This window comes from Leopardus geoffroyi, chromosome E1 (genome assembly GCF_018350155.1).
Source record: "Leopardus geoffroyi isolate Oge1 chromosome E1, O.geoffroyi_Oge1_pat1.0, whole genome shotgun sequence".
In the NCBI taxonomy this organism is placed as follows: Eukaryota; Metazoa; Chordata; class Mammalia; order Carnivora; family Felidae; genus Leopardus; species Leopardus geoffroyi.
In genome coordinates, this window is record NC_059330.1 from 43,037,696 (window position 1) to 43,055,519 (window position 17,824).

At 55.8% G+C, this 17,824-nt stretch overlaps 3 protein-coding genes across 7 annotated transcripts; 2 read left to right on the plus strand and 1 right to left on the minus strand.

Moving 5' to 3' along the window:
- Nucleotides 1-55: 55 nt before the first annotated feature.
- Nucleotides 56-5,717, plus strand: CCDC103 (coiled-coil domain containing 103). Of its 4 annotated transcripts, none has more exons than XM_045489204.1 (4): nt 56-162; nt 1,612-1,757; nt 2,155-2,287; nt 2,986-5,717. In XM_045489204.1, exons 2-4 carry the CDS (start codon nt 1,615-1,617, stop codon nt 3,445-3,447), a joined length of 738 nt encoding a protein of 245 aa, XP_045345160.1. In that variant the 5' UTR covers nt 56-162; nt 1,612-1,614; the 3' UTR covers nt 3,448-5,717. The 4 variants fall into 4 exon arrangements, with proteins under 4 accessions (XP_045345160.1, XP_045345162.1, XP_045345161.1 ...); XM_045489206.1 differs by having other exon boundaries at nt 67-161; nt 1,605-1,757; nt 2,986-3,602; XM_045489205.1 differs by having other exon boundaries at nt 68-180; nt 1,606-1,757; nt 2,986-3,602.
- Nucleotides 4,437-5,717, plus strand: FAM187A (family with sequence similarity 187 member A). Its single transcript, XM_045489202.1, has one exon. It carries the CDS (start codon nt 4,437-4,439, stop codon nt 5,676-5,678), a length of 1,242 nt encoding a protein of 413 aa, XP_045345158.1. The 3' UTR covers nt 5,679-5,717.
- A 727-nt stretch (nt 5,718-6,444) lies between these two features.
- LOC123603839 (glial fibrillary acidic protein) lies at nt 6,445-15,967 on the minus strand. Of its 2 annotated transcripts, XM_045489200.1 has the most exons (10): nt 15,490-15,967; nt 14,439-14,499; nt 14,150-14,245; nt 13,280-13,441; nt 11,969-12,094; nt 11,492-11,712; nt 10,873-10,916; nt 10,401-10,520; nt 8,672-8,757; nt 6,445-8,029 (listed from the first exon to the last, which is right to left on the minus strand). In XM_045489200.1, the coding sequence occupies exons 1-10, from the start codon at nt 15,948-15,950 to the stop codon at nt 7,988-7,990; spliced, it is 1,419 nt and encodes a 472-aa protein (XP_045345156.1). In that variant the 5' UTR covers nt 15,951-15,967; the 3' UTR covers nt 6,445-7,987. The 2 variants fall into 2 exon arrangements, with proteins under 2 accessions (XP_045345156.1, XP_045345157.1); XM_045489201.1 differs by lacking the exon at nt 10,401-10,520 and having other exon boundaries at nt 15,490-15,966.
- Nucleotides 15,968-17,824: the final 1,857 nt, after the last annotated feature.

Consider the following 17,824-nt stretch of genomic DNA (forward strand, 5'->3'; position numbering starts at 1 on the left):
GCGCCTTGAAGACACCCTGAAAGGGGGGGGGGCCTTCGGGACGATCACGTGGCCAGGCTGTTGGGGCAGTTGCTGAGCAACTACAGCTGCTGGGCGTGGTCCACGTTGAGCTGTGCTGTTCTGGTGTATCTGGGGATTCCCAAAGAAAGCGAGGAAACCAAGGCCTGAGCTCCTGGGGTGGTGGGCAGGGGCGGGGGAGCGGGTTAGTTTGTTCTCTTTCAATGATTGGGGAGGGCTCAGAACTGGACAGGCGCCAGAACACCTGAGTTCAGTTCCTGGCCTGCCCAGACCCCTTCTAGGTATTCAGCTTACCCACGCTGGGGTGGAGCGGAAGGGCTAAGGGGTTGGTCCATACCTCCTGCTTCCCTGCCCTAGGGCTGTTGGTGATGGCTCCGCCACAAAGTCTGGCACAATGCAGCAAAAGTTTGAGGTTCAGAGAGGTCTCAGCAAGTAAATGCCAGAGCCCGGACTAGAACCCATGTAGAGGATTTTTCTGTAGAACGGATCAATCAGCCTCACATAAGCAGAGGTTGCAGAAGTACAGTGGCAGAACTGAAGAGGTTGCTCAAGTATCTAGGGACCTGTGCTCCAGCCCTGTTCTGGACGGAGGGATTTGGGAACTGGGATCATAGAGCCCCTTCCTCTGCCACTTCTGCTTCATTTCCTGCTCAGTCATTGCATCTGGTTTGGGTGGAAAGTATCATTCCCCATTAAAAACATTTAATGAGGGGTGAAATTTTATCCCTGGGCTCAAGAGTATAGTTAACAGTAGTTCTGCTTCTGTGGGAGGTCCTCTGTCATAGCACCTCACTATAGAGTGAGCCCATATGGAATGGTGACGGGACTGAATCCTGAGACCCAAATGTCTCTTCAGCAGAAGCACCAAAATTAAAATATTTTTAGAGGCAGAGAACAAAATTAAGACAAGGCTCCAGGGGCGCCTGGGTGGCTCAGTGGGTTAAGCGTCTGACTTTGGCTCAGGTCATGATCCCGTGGTTTGTGAGTTCAAGCCCCATGTCCGGCTATGTGCTGACAGCTTGGAGCCTGGAGTCTGCTTCAGATTCTATATCTCCCTTTCTCTCTGCCCCTCCCCCCTCACACTCTGTCTCTCTCTTCTTCTCAAAAATAAATAAACATTAAGAGAAAATATTCTAAAGACAGGGCTCTAAACTGAAAGTCAGTACTCTGTACTTTCCGTGACAAGTCTTAAGCAAGTTCTCACTGCAACTCCGCTCCCCCTGTAGAGAATTAGATTTTTTTGAGAGAGAGAGAGAGAGAGAGAGCATGCGTGAGGAGGAGAGGGGCAGAGAGAGACAGAGAGAGAGAGAGAGAGAGAAAATCCCAAGCAGGCTCCACGCTCAGCAAAGAGCCCGACTCGGGGATCAAACGCACGACTGCAGGATCATGACTTGAGGTGAAATCGAGTCAGACACTCAACTGACTGAGCCACTCAGGGGCCCTGAGTGTTTTTGTAACACCATCCAACAAGATAAGTGGAAAGATATCCAGAGTACTTTGGGATTTTTGTAGGCTGGCAAAGAATGCAGACACATCCTCCTCCCTGATATTGACCCTCCACGATGTCCATTTCCTCTGCCTTCCTGGAAACAGATCATGGAAAGGAACAACATCATTGATTTCAAGGCTTTGGAGAAAGAGCTGCAGGCTGCACTCGCCGCTGATGAGAAATACAAACGGGAGAATGCTGCCAAGTTACGGGCAGTGGAACAGAAGGTGGCTTCCTATGAGGAGTTCAGGTTCGCTTAATGCTGTTTTTCTCAGCTCCTGTTACTATGTGGATGAGTGTGGATAAGAGCATGTGTTTTGAAGTCAGACAATTCTGGGCTCAGTCCTGGCCCTACCTTCTGCTACGTATCTGATCTTGTGCAAGTTATTTAACCTCTCTGAGCTTCCATCCCTCATCTGTAAGAGAGAGTAACTATTGTTACGATTAAATAAATAATTACATGTAAGATTTTGAGCATAGTGCCTGGCACATTGGGAGGTGCTCAAAAGCTGTCAGCTATTGTTGCTGCTATTATTATTGTCATATTGGCTTGTTGATAGGTTTAGTCTCTATTATGCAAAGTCTAGCCACTTCACATCCACAGATAACATTAAGTCTGTCCTCCAGTCTCTGGCTTTTGCCCACAGGGGTATTGTCCTTGCATCACATCTGAAGCCACTGGAGCGGAAAGACAAGATAGGAGGAAAGAGGACTGTGCCCTGGAACTGTCACACTACTCAGAGAGGGACCTCCCAGGAGGAGGCCACTGAAATCTCCCAGGTGGGTGAGGCCCAGCCTCTTCAGCCCAGTAGGATTCTCTGCCCAAACCTCTAATCCTGTCTCCTTACCACCCATACTTCTTCCTTATTCTCATGTTAAACCAACAGAGGCAGGTTTCTGCCTCCAATCCCAGAAAGAAAAGCAACCAGCAGGTGGTGAGGGTGAGTTAAACTGGGTGGAACAAGTCGGAAAGGTGGGCCAGGCAGGTGTCCTCCACGACTAGTCCTTTGACTTACACTCCCAGACAAGACTGGAGTTGTTCTGCTCCCAGGTTTTACGGTAGGTAGTATAATGATCCTGTGGCACTGTTGGGAGAGAGGCCCAGCCTGTCAGATTCTTAACACTCACCTTGAATTCCTTTCTCTCTTTCTGAGGTTTCCATCATCCCTCTGCCCTGCTCAGAGTAAAGCCTGACTTACTCTCATAGAGCAGGGCTATGTCCGCATTCATCAGTGGGAACATCCCGGTACAACTGAGATTCTCAAATCATGGCTGGGTTCCTTGGGACCCTCCCTCCCTGTCCCATTCCCAGTTCCCTCATCTGAAAACCAAGCCTACGGGGACCACAGCCTACCCAGTGCTCAGAGAGCAACACTAGAGCTAAGATGAAAATCCACAGTCTCCCCTCACTGTCACTGTCTCAGTGTCGCAGAGCAGCTGGGAGAACTCTGGATTTCCTTTCCTTCCTTGTGATCCAGGAGAAAACACTTCTCCAGCCCGAGACCTCCGCAGAGTTCTACCGTGCTTGGCGGCGACACCTGCGGAGTGGGCCAGAGCGCTACCAGGCCCTGCTGCAGCTCGGAGGTCCAAAGCTGGGTCACCTCTTCCAGATGGACGTGGGGTTCGGACTTCTAGGGGAGCTGCTGGTGGCACTGGCCGAACACGTGAGGCCAACCGACCGGTTGGTGGTGCTAGGGATCCTGCGCAGCCTGGCCAGCACCGGGCGCTTCACCCTGAACCTGAGCCTGCTGAGCCAGGTGGAGAGAGAGGCCTGCAGAGGCCTGTTTCAGAAGCTGCAGGCCATGAGTACTCTCAGACCCACAGAGGAGGAGGAGGGGCTCGGCCAGGAGGAGGAGCAGGGTCTGGAGGAGCAGCCTGGTGAGATCCAGGAGGAGGAAAGGCTCTTGCAAGAGTTGCTGGGGGTGTACCAGGTGGATTGACCGGACCAGTTGCCTCCAGAGCCCCCCAGTGGTCACTGGAGGCTTTTTCTGCTTGTTGTCCTGGGGGCTCTGCAGGACTGTAATGAGAAGCCCACACCTGATTTCCTTCTCAGCTTGGAATTTTCAGAGCAAATAAAGGAATCGAATCTTCCTGACTTTTCCAGCCCCTTGGTGGCTCAGTATTCTGAACTATGTAGATCAGCAGGATGGTCAAGGGCCTAAGAACTTGAAAGAGTTTTGCTTCCCACCCTTTCTCTGCCAAACCTCTAGCCCATGGCCATGAGAGATGAGTGTGGGCCCAACCAGAGGCTGGCTATACCAGTTAAAGCCTCCACTCAAAAAAAAAAAATGAAAAACCAAAATCATTAATCTTCTGTGGTAAACAAACACTGATCTCCATAGCTCTTAACAAGAACACCCCAACAAATGATTGGACATTTAATCGACAAATAATCAAAGGCTACCTCCTTTGAAGTAAGGTGTTTTCCTCAGGGACTGAATTCCTGTACAGGTTGGGCCTGGGAAAGCCCCCAAGCAATCAGGTTAAGTCTGGCCAGCCTCCTAGGCTGCACATCTGGCCAGATGTGCCGGCGGGTGGGTTTTCCTCAACTCCTGGATTAACCAAAGAGAAATCCTTTCCACCAAGCACCCAGGCAGGGCCTAGAGCAGGAAGGCAGAGATTTTCCTGTTCTAGCACTTCTCATTCCGGTTTCCCCTGACCCATTCTTGAGTGAGTGCCAGCGTTCTAGAATGGGGAGAGGGCCAGGTTCTAGAATGGTTTTCCCTCACGATCGTATCTGGAACAGGAGAAGGGCATCCTGTACATCAGCTAGGAATAAATTGCCTGGCCTTTGGCCACTTTCTCTGCAGACTCTTGCTTCTCTTCCTGGCTGCCCAATCCTTTCTCACCCTGACAGTGATTTCTAGAAGCCCAGGCCTTTAGTGCCTTGGTTTTGCCCTGCTCCCTCTGACCATTGCCTCCTGCAGGCATGAACCTGGCCCACACCACGGTGCTCCTGTGGGTGTGGGGGAGTCTCCAGGCCTTTGAAATCGTGGAGAAGGAGGACATCTTTCAGAGGACCCCCTGCCCCGCTTTTCTGGTATTTGACAACGCAGCCTACCTGGCAGACATGAGCTTTGAGCTTCCCTGCCGCTGCAAGCCTGAGGAGGTGTCTGCTGTAGTCTGGTACTATCAAAAGCACCTAGGGAGCAGCCACACCAAAGTGCTGACAGACTTCGACGGGCGGGTGCTGACAGAGGAAACCCAGGCGCGCGTGGGCAGTGACATGCTGGTCCGCTTCAGCATCCGCATGTTCAGCCTGTTGGTTTTCCGGGCCCAGCCCGAGGACTCGGGCTTGTATTTTTGTGGCACCCGCAAGGGGGACTACTTCTATGCCTATGATGTGGACATCCAGAGCGGTGAGGGAATGGTGGCCACCTTCAAGGACCTGGGCCAGGAGCCCTTTGCAGACGAGCACCGTGGGAGCCTCCACATCTTCACCGCCTTCTGGGAGTGGACCCCCTGCGACCGCTGTGGGGTCCGTGGGGAGCAGTGGCGCATTGGCCTCTGCTACTTGAGGAGCCCAGATCTCTCCCCACGCTACCAGAAGACGCTGCCCGATGTGGTGTCCTGTGGTTCACAGGCCGTGCCCTGGAAGCTTCGGGCCACGGCCAGGGAGCACACGCCCGAGCTACTGGTTCAGAGCTGCGTGGTGCCCTGTGAGAAGAAGACGACCCAGCAGGGCGTGATGGCCATCTTCAGTTACGTGTCCAAAGTGGGCAGCCGGCCCTGGGTGCCTCAGGTGCCCATTCAGTTTCACCAGCAGAGGCTGGGCCACGGACTCATCATCTCCTGTCCCGGGGCCCGGCCGGAGCACGCCGTGGCCTGGGACAAGGACCGCCAGTACCTCTACCGAACGCAGTACCTGAAGGGCGTCAACAGGTCCATGAGGGTGTTCATCGACCACGGCAACCATCTCCACATCCGCTTCACCCAGCTAAGTGACCGGGGCATCTACTATTGCTGGCGGCAGGGGGTGCAGGTCGCTGGGTTCCGACTGGGTGTCACGTCTCAAGGCCGCTACCGGCCCTCATTCTCGGACCCTGAGACTCGCTCCGCCATGGAACTGACCCTGATAGGCTACCTGTTCATCACGGCAGTCTTTGTGGCCATTCACCTCTGTCGTTGCTGCTGTTACTTATTTCGCTGTTGTCCCAACTTCTCCCCCTAGGCCCCCCTCTTCCCCAGCTCTGAAGACCAGTTGTGCTCAGATGTGTCTGTTAAATGATACCGGATGCCTCCGGGTGGGCATCCTGGGCTGGGACGTGTGGCAAGGGGTGGGGGGTGTGGATAAATCTGTTAGTTACAACCTGCTCCTTGGCAAGTGGGGAAGCCTGAGGCAGGTAGGAGACAGGGGACTGAGGCCGGTACAGAAGTGGCCAGAGTGCACGTCTTCTGACATCATGCTCAGAGAAGGAAGAAGTGAACGTAATATTTATCAAACAGCCTTTTTGATGTTGGCATCGTGTTTGAGGTGCTTTATTTTCTTGCCTTCGAGGATTGCCCAGTGGGTACTGGTTGAATTGGGGGCAGCAGGGAGAGGAAAAGGGAGCCTAGTACCTGTCCTCTTTCCCTTCCTCCTCAACCTTGACCCCAGACTGGCAGGTAGAAATGTCAGGTTTAGGAATAAAGGTAAAAACTAGAATGGGGAAAAATGCAGGAGGAAAGTGGAGGTCAAAGTTAGGGCTTTCCCAGGACTGGGGACTGGGTGAGAAGAGGGGTAGAGGGATGGAGGGGGGAGGGGGGAAGGGCACCAGGGCTGCCATGTGGAGCAGGATTGGAGGTGGGATTTGTCCTGTGGCTGCTGCCACAAATGGGGTTTGGGGTCTCAAGATGATCAGTAATAAGAAGCAAGTTGAATCTTGTCCAAGGCTACTTCCTGCCCCCTCCCCCAGCCCCAGCCTCTCCTGAACAGATCCAAGTCCACTCCCGGGAAGGACATAGCAAATGTCTTTATTTACTTCAGTGACTAAAGGCTGCATGGTGCCCTCAAGGTTGAAGGTTAGCAACAGTGGGTGGCTGGGAGGGAGGGGGAAAGGGCACCAGGTCTTAGAAAAAGGGAGGGACTCTCACTTCTCTGGCCTTAACAGGGTGAGGGGGACACTGGAGCAGGCCCTCTCGGCCCTATTTCCGGACACAGAGAGTCCTGTGCCTGCCCACCCCAACCCCAATCTTCCCATGGAGCGGTGCAGGTGCTCTGGGTGGAAGTGTCTGCCCTGCACAGCCCCACCTCCAGACTGCAGGAACACAAACCATGTTCTTTACTCTGCTCATGCCTCCCATTTTCTAAATTATAAAATAGGGTGCTACCTACAATATGGGGATACATTTTGTATTTGATAAAAGGCGCTTGGGTTAGGGAAAAGCAGTGGGTCACTGGAGGGTGGAGAATGTCAGATATGTGGCAGTGGCTTCACTCAGCAGCCTTTGCTGGGGTCTGGAGGCAGCAGCAGCGTTGGCTTAGAGGTTGGGTGGAGGGATTATGCAGCAAGAAAGGAGCCTTTAGAACTGGGACAAGGTGTGCCCTGCCCCCGGGGCCAGCAGCCCCCCTCTCTCTTATTTCAGCATTTTCAAGAGGATGAGTCACTTCCTTGATTCCCACAACCCAGAGGCCAAGTGTAACTGGCCATCCACAACCCCCATCTCTGATGTCTAGCATCATCCCAATGGCCTCCAACATCTCCACCTGCCTCCCCTCCAGCATTATGGAGGGAGGACTCCTGGGCTTGACCTCTCTGTACCCAACCTAGAGGTCAAGCAGCTCCCCTCTACTCCTTCTCAGCACCCCTTCCCTCTCCACTTACACTATAGATCCCCCAAGTCCTGAGAATCAAGCTCCCACATGCCCATGGCATGCCGACAGGGTGCCCACGTGGCAGCTCAGTGGGACTGAGACACTTGAATCATCACCCAGGAGGCCCTTCTGGGATCTGGGCAGGCCAGGTATTCTGTTCGGTGATTACTCCAGGTGGCAGGATGGCCCCACCCACTCTCAGACTGCTCGGGGTCAGTCTAGAAGAAGAAACCTCTGTGGGGATTTCCCTTTCCTGTCCCAGGGTCTCCTTTTTCTCCAGCAGCCTGAGGACACTCAAAGGTCCACTTCCCAGGTACCCTCAGGGACCTCTGGCTCCGCCAACAGTTGCCATGACAATGGGGAGTAGGGAAATCCAGGTGATTTATTGGGGCCCCTACCTTCCCCCACTTCTCTCCTTCCTCCTAGTTCCAACCCAAGCTGCTCACCCTTTGGGGTGAGTGCCTTGTTAGTGGGAGTTACTGGGTGCAGGGGGCAGGGGGTGCAGGCCTAGTACTGACAGAGCTTAGGGCAGCGAGCTGGCATAGAGACCGAGGGATGAGGGGAACAGCTGGGGTGGGTGGGAACTCGGGTCTGGGGAAATCAGCTATCAGAGACGGGGACAGCAATCCCATCTCCTGCTCAGGCCTCTCACACTATGGGGTAGGGGCCACCTTGGGGGTCCTGCCTCACATCACATCCTTGTGCTCCTGCTTGGACTCCTTAATGACCTGCAGGGGACAGAGAAGCGCACAGCACATTAGTTAGGGGCCCACACAGACATCAGGCCCACTACCGCTAGGCTATGTGACCTTAGACAAGTCCCCAGCTTTCCTGGGTCTTTCTTTTCTATGCTGGGAACCAGAATTCTCCCATGCAGTTGTCAGGAAATGAGGTAACACCTGTAAGCACTTAGCACCATGCCTGGCACATGGTGGCCTGGTATGGTAAGATTAGCCAGTACGTTGCTGGCACGATGGCAAGGCGGTTATGCCAAATCCCCTCTTCCCTTTCCTTTGGCGGGTTCCTTTTATCAAGCTGGAAACTGAAAGATGGGAGTGAAAACTGCTAACTTTAATTTTCTTCTTCTCTCCCCCAGGCCTGGTGCTGGGGGCATCTGAGTCAGGGTGAGACGGGGGAAGACCCGTCAGTGCCTAGGCACCCAGGCTCCCTAGAACTGCCAGTGGAAGGGATAGGGAACTGAATTACATCCAGGTTCCTTCCCCTCTTCCAGAGCCTCCCTGGGAAGCTTTTCCGAGTGATTGAGAACCTTCTCTGTGCCAGTTCAGGCTTTTTTCCAAAGCCTGGCTTCGAAAATTCCTGGAGGCAGCCAGAGCCTGATGGGGCCAGAATCTCAGGTCTGCCCTCCTTACCTCTCCATCCCGCATCTCCACGGTCTTTACCACAATGTTCCTCTTAAGGTGGCCTTCTGACACGGACTTGGTGTCCAGGCTGGTTTCTGCAGACATGGGGACAAGAGGCCTGTGGGCTCTTGTGTCACTAGACATTTTCCCCTACCCCCAACTTCTCTATGAAACCCACAATCATGAGGATTGAGTATGAAAGTCTATCCCAACCAGGCAGAGAGGGCCTAGGATCCTTCATTATTGTTATTTTTTTAATTTTATGTTATTATTTCCTAATATGAAATTTATTGTCAAATTGGTTTCCATACAACACCCAGTGCTCATCCCAACAGGTGCGCTCCTCAAATATTATTTTTATTTTAGAGAGAGGAGGAGAGAGCACAAGCCAGGGAGAGGGGCAGAGGGGGAGAGAGAGGGAGAGAGAGAGAGAGAGAGAGAGAGAGAGAGAGAGAGAGAAATGCAAGCAGGCTCCACACTCAGTGTGGAGCCCAATGTGGAGGTTGATCCCATGACCCTGGGATCATTACCTGAGCTGAAATCAAGAGTCGGACGCTCAACTGACTGAGCCACCCAGGTGCCCCGGGCCTAGGCTTTTTCAAAGGAGATGAAGACCCCCAGAGTCCCCATGGTGCTAAGCAAGGCCTGGCTGCTCCATCCAGTGCTCTGCTCACTTTCCTGGCCTGGCTGCATTTCAGTCCCTCTGCAAGCCGTCACCTGGCACCTGGCTTTCTGACCACCCAGCACTGTGCCAAGGAAGGAGCACATGAGCTTTGAAATCAGGCAGGCCAGAGCTCAAGTCCCAGCTCAGCCACAAGACTGTGGGCAAGTTAATTTAACTCTTCCAGCCTCAGTTTCCTAATCTGCAAAATGGGGATGATGGGGTCTACTTCTCTAGGTGGGAATGAGGAGTCCTTTAACTGAAATAATGTATGTTAAGTGACTAGCATGTTATTAGTGCTCAATACTCGTGGGTCCCTTTCCCGTTCCTGTTCCTCTCTTCTACCTCCCTCTGCCAATTCTCTGGGCCCTACTGACCCTTTACTGTTTGGCACCTGGCAATATTACCTCGACGACCCACTCTGCCTGGTTAAACCTCTGATACTGAACTAAGCCCTGGGGGATACACATATCTACTGTTCCTAAATTTCTGGAGCAGATTTTTTTTTTCCTTAGACAAGAATCATTTGAGGGCCACTTACAAGTAAGAAGTCATTTAGGTCCCCCCCCCCCCCAGAGAGGAAAATGTAACATGTCACACTAATATTTAAAATTAAGAGCAGGGAGCATAAAACTTTATCCACTACGAGAGCAGCAGTCCAGGGGGAAATGATCCTTTTGGGCTGAATCAGCACTGAGCTGAGCCATGGAGCCTTGGGGACAGACGAATCAAGCAGAGAACCTGGCCATTGGGCACAGCAAGACCCTAGGGGCCTCCCGGTGATGGGGAAGAGGAAAGGCAGAAGCTGGCGTTTGTTCAGAGGCCCCAGAGCATCTCATCTGAGCACCAGAGGACATATCACTTTGAACACCAGCCAGCTCTGCTAGTTTAACCTACATTTACTCTGTGCCAGGTCCTGGGCTGGGCACTGAGGTTGCTGGGAAAATGACACAAGCTTGGCCCTTTAGGGAAAAACCTGGGAGGAGGAAGCCCGAGAGGGCAGGGAAAATGGGCTTGGTGAGGCTTGTTCCCCGACAAGCTGAGAAAAGCACTGTGTCTGAGAGGCAGGCTGCTAACCGAGAGCCGGCGGGGCTCCATTTACAATCTGGTGAGCCTGTATTGGTATAACTTGTATTGTGAGCCTTTTGAGATGTCTTGTGACCTTGTGACTTTCCCCTTCTTTGGTGCTTTTGCCCCCTGTAGTGACAAGCAGTTAAAAAAACAAAAACATAAACATAAAACACTGAGATGGGCAGAGCTTGCTCAGGGATCTATGGATAGGACGGAAGTTGAGACCTTCACCCAGTTCTGCTATAGGATGGGGCGCAGGGTTAGGGAGCAGGACACAGGGCAGAGCAGGACAGGAGCAGCTGCGGGCCCCACCTGGAATGCCCTGGGATACTGTGTTCTGGCTGGAAGCTCTGTGGTGAATTATGAAGGCCCCCTGGGCCCCTTTGCCCTGGTCCTTGGCCCCACGCCAGAGCAGCAGCCCACACAGGGCAGGAAGCGGGAATCCAACACCCTGCCCACAGGGCCCTGCTCTACTGACCTCGGATCTGCAGGTTGGAGAAGGTCTGCACGGGAATAGTGATGCTGAAAGACAGCAAAGGGAGAAGAGTGACTGGGCTACCCAAGGTCATCCCCAGGTCAGGTCCCAGTCCAGGGTTATCGTGACAGCCTGAGGCCCTTCTCCTTGCCAGGAAAGGCTCCGCCCATCCCCTGGCTTTCCCCAGCAGCCAACATGCTCTCTGGGGCTGCAAGAGTCTGCAGGGGGCTGGGGTATTGTCTGGGAGGGGAACATGTCTTTTGGAAGGACAGTGGAGGCCCAGAAGATGGCAGAAGGGAGGAGGAAGTGGTGAAGAAAGTTCCGAGGAGGCAAAAGAGGTCAGTCGAGGGAAGAGAAGTTCAGTCTTCATTGGGAGGGTGGGGAGCGAGCCTTTTAGTTTGGGGGGTGACCCAAGTCCTTGCCCTGGGATCTCATGGATTGAATTGAATCCATTCATTCATTCACCAAACATTTATGGAATATAACTGTGTGTTAGGCCAGCACTGTGCTGGGTACGGGGATAGGAGGGGCCTGGACGCAGGCTGTATAAGGCAGTCCCTGAAAGGAGCAAGGAGAGACCAGGGAGGGGCAGCAGGGAGGATTGACTCCCTATAGGGCTCACCGGTTCTCCTCGCCCTCCAGCAGCTTCCTGTAGGTGGCGATCTCGATGTCCAGGGCCAGCTTGACGTTCAGCAGGTCCTGGTACTCCTGCAGATGCCGTGCCATCTCGTCTTTGAGGCTCTGCCCTTCCTCCTCCAGCCGGGTTAGTGCCTCCTGGTAACTTGCCGCCTCCCGCGCGTGGCGCTCATCCTGCTCCCGCATCTGCCTCTCCAAGGACTCGTTCTGTGGGTGGAGCGGGCTGGTGCCTCGGGGTAGAGTCACACCACCCCCACCCATCCCAACCAGGACCCCTGCCCTGCCTCTGCCCGCCCCCCCCCCCCCCCCCCCCCCCCCCCCCCCCCCCCGCCAAGTAACTTTTCAGAGCTCCAGCCCTCAGTCCTGGTGCCCGCCCCTGGCCCTTCTCTCCAGGCTGCAAGGCTGCAAGGGTTGCAGGACCCCCCCTCCGGCTTGCCCACACCCGCTGAGGCCCCACGCTCACTGTGCCGCGCAAGGACTCCAGGTCGCAGGTCAAGGCCTGTAGCTGGCGCCGGTAGTCGTTGGCCTCGTGCTTGGCCTGGCGGAGCAGCTCAGCGTTGCGGGCTGCGGCGTCGGTCAGGTCTGCAAACTAGTGGGGAGAGGATCCTAAGCGGAGGCGCAGCTGGGCTGCACGTCTGGGGCGCACGTCTGGGCGGGTGGGAAGGCATGGTCTCTGGGAAATCAGGGAGATGGGCAGGACCCCAGGCTTGGTGTCCAGGTCTCCCCCAGGACTTTGGCTCTGGGTGGGATTATTCCCATAGATGGAGACCCAGGGAGGGAGGGCACACAACGCCCTGTAGGTCTCCCTCACTGAGCACAGTGCTTGGGCAGGGGACGACTGAACAGATGGTATTTGCCACAGAATCCAGAATCTCCTGGGTTGGCAGCTCTATCCAGGAGCCTGAACCCTGTCCTTCTCTGCTGTGGACAGGGGGTTCTGGTGAGCAGAACCCCGGTTCTAATAGCCCTCTCTCCCCCCAACTTGGAGTGAAGCTCTCATGGCTCCATCAGGCCTTGACCTGCCCAGAACCACCACTGGCTTCTGCCACTGATACTCCTCAGCTTGGACCCTGGACTAGCATCCCCGGGCCACTGCCCCTCCGTGCTTTCTTGCACTCAGAATGCCCCTTCCCTCTTCTCTTCAGGTCCTTAGGCTGCCAGTCTTGCCGAGCCCAAATGCCCTCCCTTTGACAATATCCACCCACCCGCATATAAACTCTGCCCAGCAGTGTTCTCTCTAGACACCATATTTGGGTGCACATCACATCTCCCTGGTCGAACATGTCTCTGTGTCCTGGGCAGTGCTGACAGGCAGTGGATACTCAGTAACCCAGGACACAGCAGAGGCATCAAGAATGAAGGCTCCCAAGGGCAATGGGTAGGGTTAGACACCCGGTTCTACCATTTAGGAACCGTGTGACTTTGGGCAAATTAGTTAATCTCTCTGGACTCCAATTCTCTCATCTGTCAAAGAATAGTACCTTCTTCATAGTGAGTAAGATAATGCCTGCAAAGCACAGGGCCTGGCACACAACAATGTTGGCTAGCAATAATAGTAGCAGGAACAGTAATAATGATAATAACAGTCATGATAAGTACTTATTGGAAGTTATGACGTCTGTGTGGCCCTGGGCAAGTCACCTCACTTCTCTGGTGAAGGTCAATCACCCGAAGAGGATCCTCTCCCAGCCTTCTCCACCCCATTCCCCCATTCTTTTGTATGGAGCCAGGAGGGCTGCCTGGAGGAGGCAGGCTGGCCCACAGTCAGGGCTACCTTGGACCGATACCACTCCTCTGCCTCATGCATGTTGCTGGCCGCCATTGCCTCGTACTGCGTGCGGATCTCTCTCAGGGCTGCCGTGAGGTCCGGCTTGGCCACGTCCATCTCCACATGGATCTGCTGCCGGGCCAGCTGCTCCTGGAGTTCCTGCACCTCCTGGCCAGGATGAGAGAAGGGATGCCAGGGCTTGGGCCCAGGCCGCAGCTGGGGTTTCCCCACAATGCTATGCCCTTGTCTGCCTGCCCCGTGGACCCTGACATTGGCTAAGGGAAATGGGACAGTCCTAGTTAGAGGCAGTGGCATGGCACGGGCTAGGTGAGGCAGAGGGTCATTTGGGGGCCTCATGGTGTCCCCCTCCCAGGTTTGGCCAGGCAGGAGCACTGCAAGTGTGCCTGTGGGTTTCCAGGTTCCATGGAGTCGTGGATTCCTAATCCGTAATCTGAAGTCAGAGCTCAGTGGTGTCTTTTAAAAATGAATAGCTCTCACTTAAATGGAGACAGGTGGCAGTGGGGGTGATGTCAGAGAGACTGACTGTGTGACCTCAGCAAGTTCTTTAACCTCTCTGGGCTTCGGTCTCCTCCTCTGTGAGAAGGAGATAGTACTGGAAGGGTTTCTACCTCACGGGGCTGTAGTGAAATAAAAAATGAGAGAGACAAGGCCTGTTATAATTCTCAGCAAGTGGGGTGAGTGTGTGAGAATCTTACCAGGGGCTGAGGATGCTCTCTTGTCTCTGTCTCCTCAGCCTCTCTGTCTCTCTGTCTCTCTCTCTCTCTCTCTTTCTCTCTCACTTTTGTTCTGTCTTTGTGTATTTCTCAATCTCACCCTCTCTGTCTCCATCGGCTTCAACCTCGGTGTTGGCCTTACCTCCTCATGGATCTTCCTCAAAAACCGGATTTCCTCCTCCAGAGATTCAATCTTCCTCTCCAGATCCAGACGGGCTAGGGTGGCTTCATCTGCCTCCTGGAGTAGGGAGGGTGCAAAAGGCTGCTGGGACCCCAGACTCCTCTTCCCCACTCCCTAGCCTTGTCTGATCCCACCTTCTGTGGCTGGGGAGAGCAGCACATTGCTCTGGAGGGCTGGGCTTGGGGGCTGTGCTTGGGTGAGCTGCCCTCAACCTCTTACCCCCCTCCCTTGCCCCTCCCACCCCCCTGACCTGTCGATAGGTGGCCAGGTTGTTTTCGGCCTCCAGCCTCAGGTTGGTTTCATCCTGGAGCCTGGGGTAAGGGGACACATTCCTGGGTCCAGGCTCTTCTGAGGATCTTGGACCCCTGCCCCAGTCTCCCTGGAGGTGGCTGCTAGAGAGACCCTCTACCCCCTCCCCCCACCCCCAGGACCAGTGGAATGGCAAGAGAAGTGAGGGACAGAGGGTCCTAGACAGAGCCTTGACCAGGAGGGTGAGCAGACAAGGGCCTTTGCTTTAACTCATTACTGAGGTGCCTTATCGAGGTTGGTGCACCTGCTCCTGCTCACACAGGCCCCTCTGCCGGCGCACACTCACTGTCGCATGCACAAACACGCTCATCCTCCTGCACTTGAGGGCACACACGCATGCCCTGCCAGCTCAGCAAAACACCGTGTCCCTGGGGTTTCCTCTGACTTTTGGAAATGAGTTTTATTAGAATCTCTGCAAGCTGAAGTGGCCTGACCAGGGTCATAAGCAGGTGACAGGCAGCATCACCTGTGTTCTGAAGCCAGGCCTGCCTGCTCTCTCCCTCACCTCCTTTCCCCCAGAGCCCAGTCCCCCTAGTGCGCACCAGTCTTCTCTTCCTGTTCCTCCTCTGTACGGACCTGGGCTCCACAAGGCCACCAGGCCCTGCCGTGAATGAAGTGCAGAGACCCTGCCTGTGGGGTCCCTGACTCTTCCCACAGAGCTTGCCCCAGTGGGGAGGTGCTGAGAGTGCACCCAGTGGGGAGGTAGGTGCAAAGGGGTCTTTGGGTGGGTCTTTCCCCACCCAGTGAGGAGGTGCAAAGAGGTCTTTGGGAATCAGGTCCCTGAGACTCTAGGCCCCCTCCCAGGGCCCTCCGGTCATCTTGGGGAGCGAGGACAGCCCTCGCCTCCTAGAGGTGGGGCAGCAGAGGGGCCGCGGAGCATGGAGGCAGAGCCCCCTGCCCGAGACCCGGCTGGCCCGCAGTCACTCCTGCTGGAGCTGGCGGGGGGCATCTTCCCTGTTCATGTGGTTCCTTTCCCTGGACCCCCTCCTCACTTCTGCCTCAGGGTGCCCAGGTCCTGCGCCAGATTGTCTCTCTCGACCTCGAGCCGGGCGCTGTTGGCGGTGAGTTGGTCGAGCCGAAACCTTAGCTCCCGCAGCTCAGCCTGGTAGACGTCGGCCAGCTTGGTGGGCTCCTTGGCCCGCAGCTGGTTCAGCTCCGCAGCCAGCGCCTTGTTCTGCTGCTCCAGGAAGCGCACCTTCTCAATGTAGCTGGCGAAGCGGTCATTGAGCTCCATCATCTCTGCCCGCTCACTGGCCCGGGTCTCCTTGAAGCCGGTGTTGAGGGCCCCGGCCAGGGAGAAGTCCACCCGGGCCGGGAGCGGAAGCGGCATCCGAGCCAGGGAGAGGCGGGTGCCCGGCCCCAGGCGGCGGCCGGAGGCCAGGCCTCCCCCCACCATCTCCGAGGAGGAGACGTAGGAGCGGCGAGCGGCTGAGGTGACCCGTCTCCTCTCCATGCTGGCCCAGCTCTGCCCGCTCCTGGGAAGCGAGGGCTTTATGGAGGCGTGGGCCGGCCCGGCACCGCCCAAGCTGCCCCTGGCAACGCCCCCTGGCATAGCCTGAGGGGGAGGGGCTGGGCGACAGCTCGGCCATGGGGAGAGCTCTTCTCACCCCACCGAGGTCACTGTGCCCAGAGGCAGGGCCTCCTGGGCACGCCAGCCCCAGCCCGGCCACAGACAGAGGTACTAGTGGGCAGTGCCTGGGGCCGGATGCTGGGTCTGGGGCCCTGACCACTGGGTGAGGAGGCCCTTTCTCTGGGAAAGTGGTCCAAGAAAGAGCTGGACCAGATGACCTCTGACCTGCTTTCCACTTCCGAGATCCCATAACCCAGGCCTTCCCTACTCGGCACTCCTGCTTCAAGTGGCCGCTAAGTGCTGGGACTTTGGCAAAGAACAAACCCAGTTCCTCCACAGCCTCCAGAAGCAGCCTACAGTTACAGTTTCCTGCCTAGCCCCATTCCTAGCAGACTGTTGGACTCCTCCCCTCGGAACACAGGCGTCCCACGTTCCTGCTTTCTCCCCTTTCCCTGAAAGTCTGGGGCTGTGGGCTGGAGTTGGACACCAGCCCTTTGTCTAGAAGGTCAGTGAAAGTCCCTGTCTAGCAGTGGGGGGGGGGGGGGGGGGTGATGGAGGGAACGTGGAAGCCCCAAGGGGGCAAGAGAGGCAGAGGCTGCATTCCCTGGCCTTCTCCTTGGGCCACACTTAAGCTCCTGCCTCAGTCCCACCGGACTCCTGTCCCCCTTGCTCAGCCTCTCTGCACCCCTGCCCGGAGCCGGCCTTGACAGCTGCACAAAGCAGTTATGGATGAGCTGGCTGTCCCGGCTCCTGTCTTTGTTCCTACATCACCCTGTTTCTCTGGCCACCCCTCACCTCATTTTCACATTGGAGATTTATCTCCTTCGAGTTCCCACGCATCTGGCTGAAAGGATGGGAAAGGTCTCTGGGGATGGGTCAGTTTGGGAACCCAGGAGCCGCTGGGCCCATACTAGGTAGCCCAGGGCCTGCGCCCTATAGCCTGACGCTTCAGATCCACCCCCCCCCCCCCCGCTTCTGTTCTGATCCCTCAGGGCCAGAGCCTCACCCAGGCCCCTCACTCATCTGTGTCCTTGGACTTCTGGGAAGCGGGCAGCCTTCCTCTCCCCACCCCCCTGCTGCCCATGCCCATGCCCATGCCTGGGCCTCTGATCCCTTCTCCTGGGCACTTGCTGAATAGAGCCTTGTTTTCCACCACTGGTCAGGGCGCCACTCAGAGAGGGCAGCCCCTGGGGGGCTGTGTTGTCTTTATCCCAAGATGCCAGGCTGTTAGGCAGAGTACAGCCCAAGCCCCCAGCTCAAAGAGCTTCTCGGAAGCATCTGAGGGGGCTGGGGTGCAGTGGGGAGCAGGCTCTGTGCCCACCCCTGACTATTGTGTCTGTGCCAAGGTGAGTCATTCAGTGGGCACAAGGAGAAAGCCCTGGGGTGGCAGGGGGCGGCCAGTCCAGCTCTGCCAGGTCTCCAGCTCTGTAGACAAGGCCTGGCTGCCTGCCCCCTCGCCAGCTCCCAGAGCCCGCTCACACCCCTGAGCTCCAGTCCGGGCAATGCCTCTTACCCCACACTGGGTAGATGCTCTCCATTCGGGCATGTTATGGGCTGCTTGCCGAGGTTTCCCCTGTGAGTTCCAGCACAGAGAGGGGAGGCGAGGGTCCCTAAGTCTTCAGCCACACCTGATCCTGGACCTGAGCAGTAACATGGGGAGGGAAATCTTGAGGAGGGGACGCCCCATGACTTTTGATCCTGCTGAGGATTGGGGAGCTGGGAAAGGTCAGGGGACATTACAAGAAGAACAAGACTGA

What these genes read in the sequence shown, in the direction of transcription:
- FAM187A (XM_045489202.1), top strand. Translation starts at nt 4,437, where the DNA reads ATGAACCTGGCCCACACCACGGTGCTCCTGTGGGTGTGGGGGAGTCTC.
- CCDC103 (XM_045489204.1), top strand. Translation starts at nt 1,615, where the DNA reads ATGGAAAGGAACAACATCATTGATTTCAAGGCTTTGGAGAAAGAGCTG. An exon ending in GCTTCCTATGAGGAGTTCAG is followed by an intron (nt 1,758 to 2,154) that starts GTTCGCTTAATG and finishes TTTTGCCCACAG; the next exon opens with GGGTATTGTCCTTGCATCAC. An exon ending in AGGCCACTGAAATCTCCCAG is followed by an intron (nt 2,288 to 2,985) that starts GTGGGTGAGGCC and finishes CTTGTGATCCAG; the next exon opens with GAGAAAACACTTCTCCAGCC.
- LOC123603839 (XM_045489200.1), bottom strand. Translation starts at nt 15,950, where the DNA reads ATGGAGAGGAGACGGGTCACCTCAGCCGCTCGCCGCTCCTACGTCTCC. An exon ending in CTGGAGGGCGAGGAGAACCG is followed by an intron (nt 10,917 to 11,491) that starts GTGAGCCCTATA and finishes GCTGTCTTTCAG; the next exon opens with CATCACTATTCCCGTGCAGA. An exon ending in TGGAGCCCCGCCGGCTCTCG is followed by an intron (nt 8,758 to 10,400) that starts GTTAGCAGCCTG and finishes CCATGTCTGCAG; the next exon opens with AAACCAGCCTGGACACCAAG.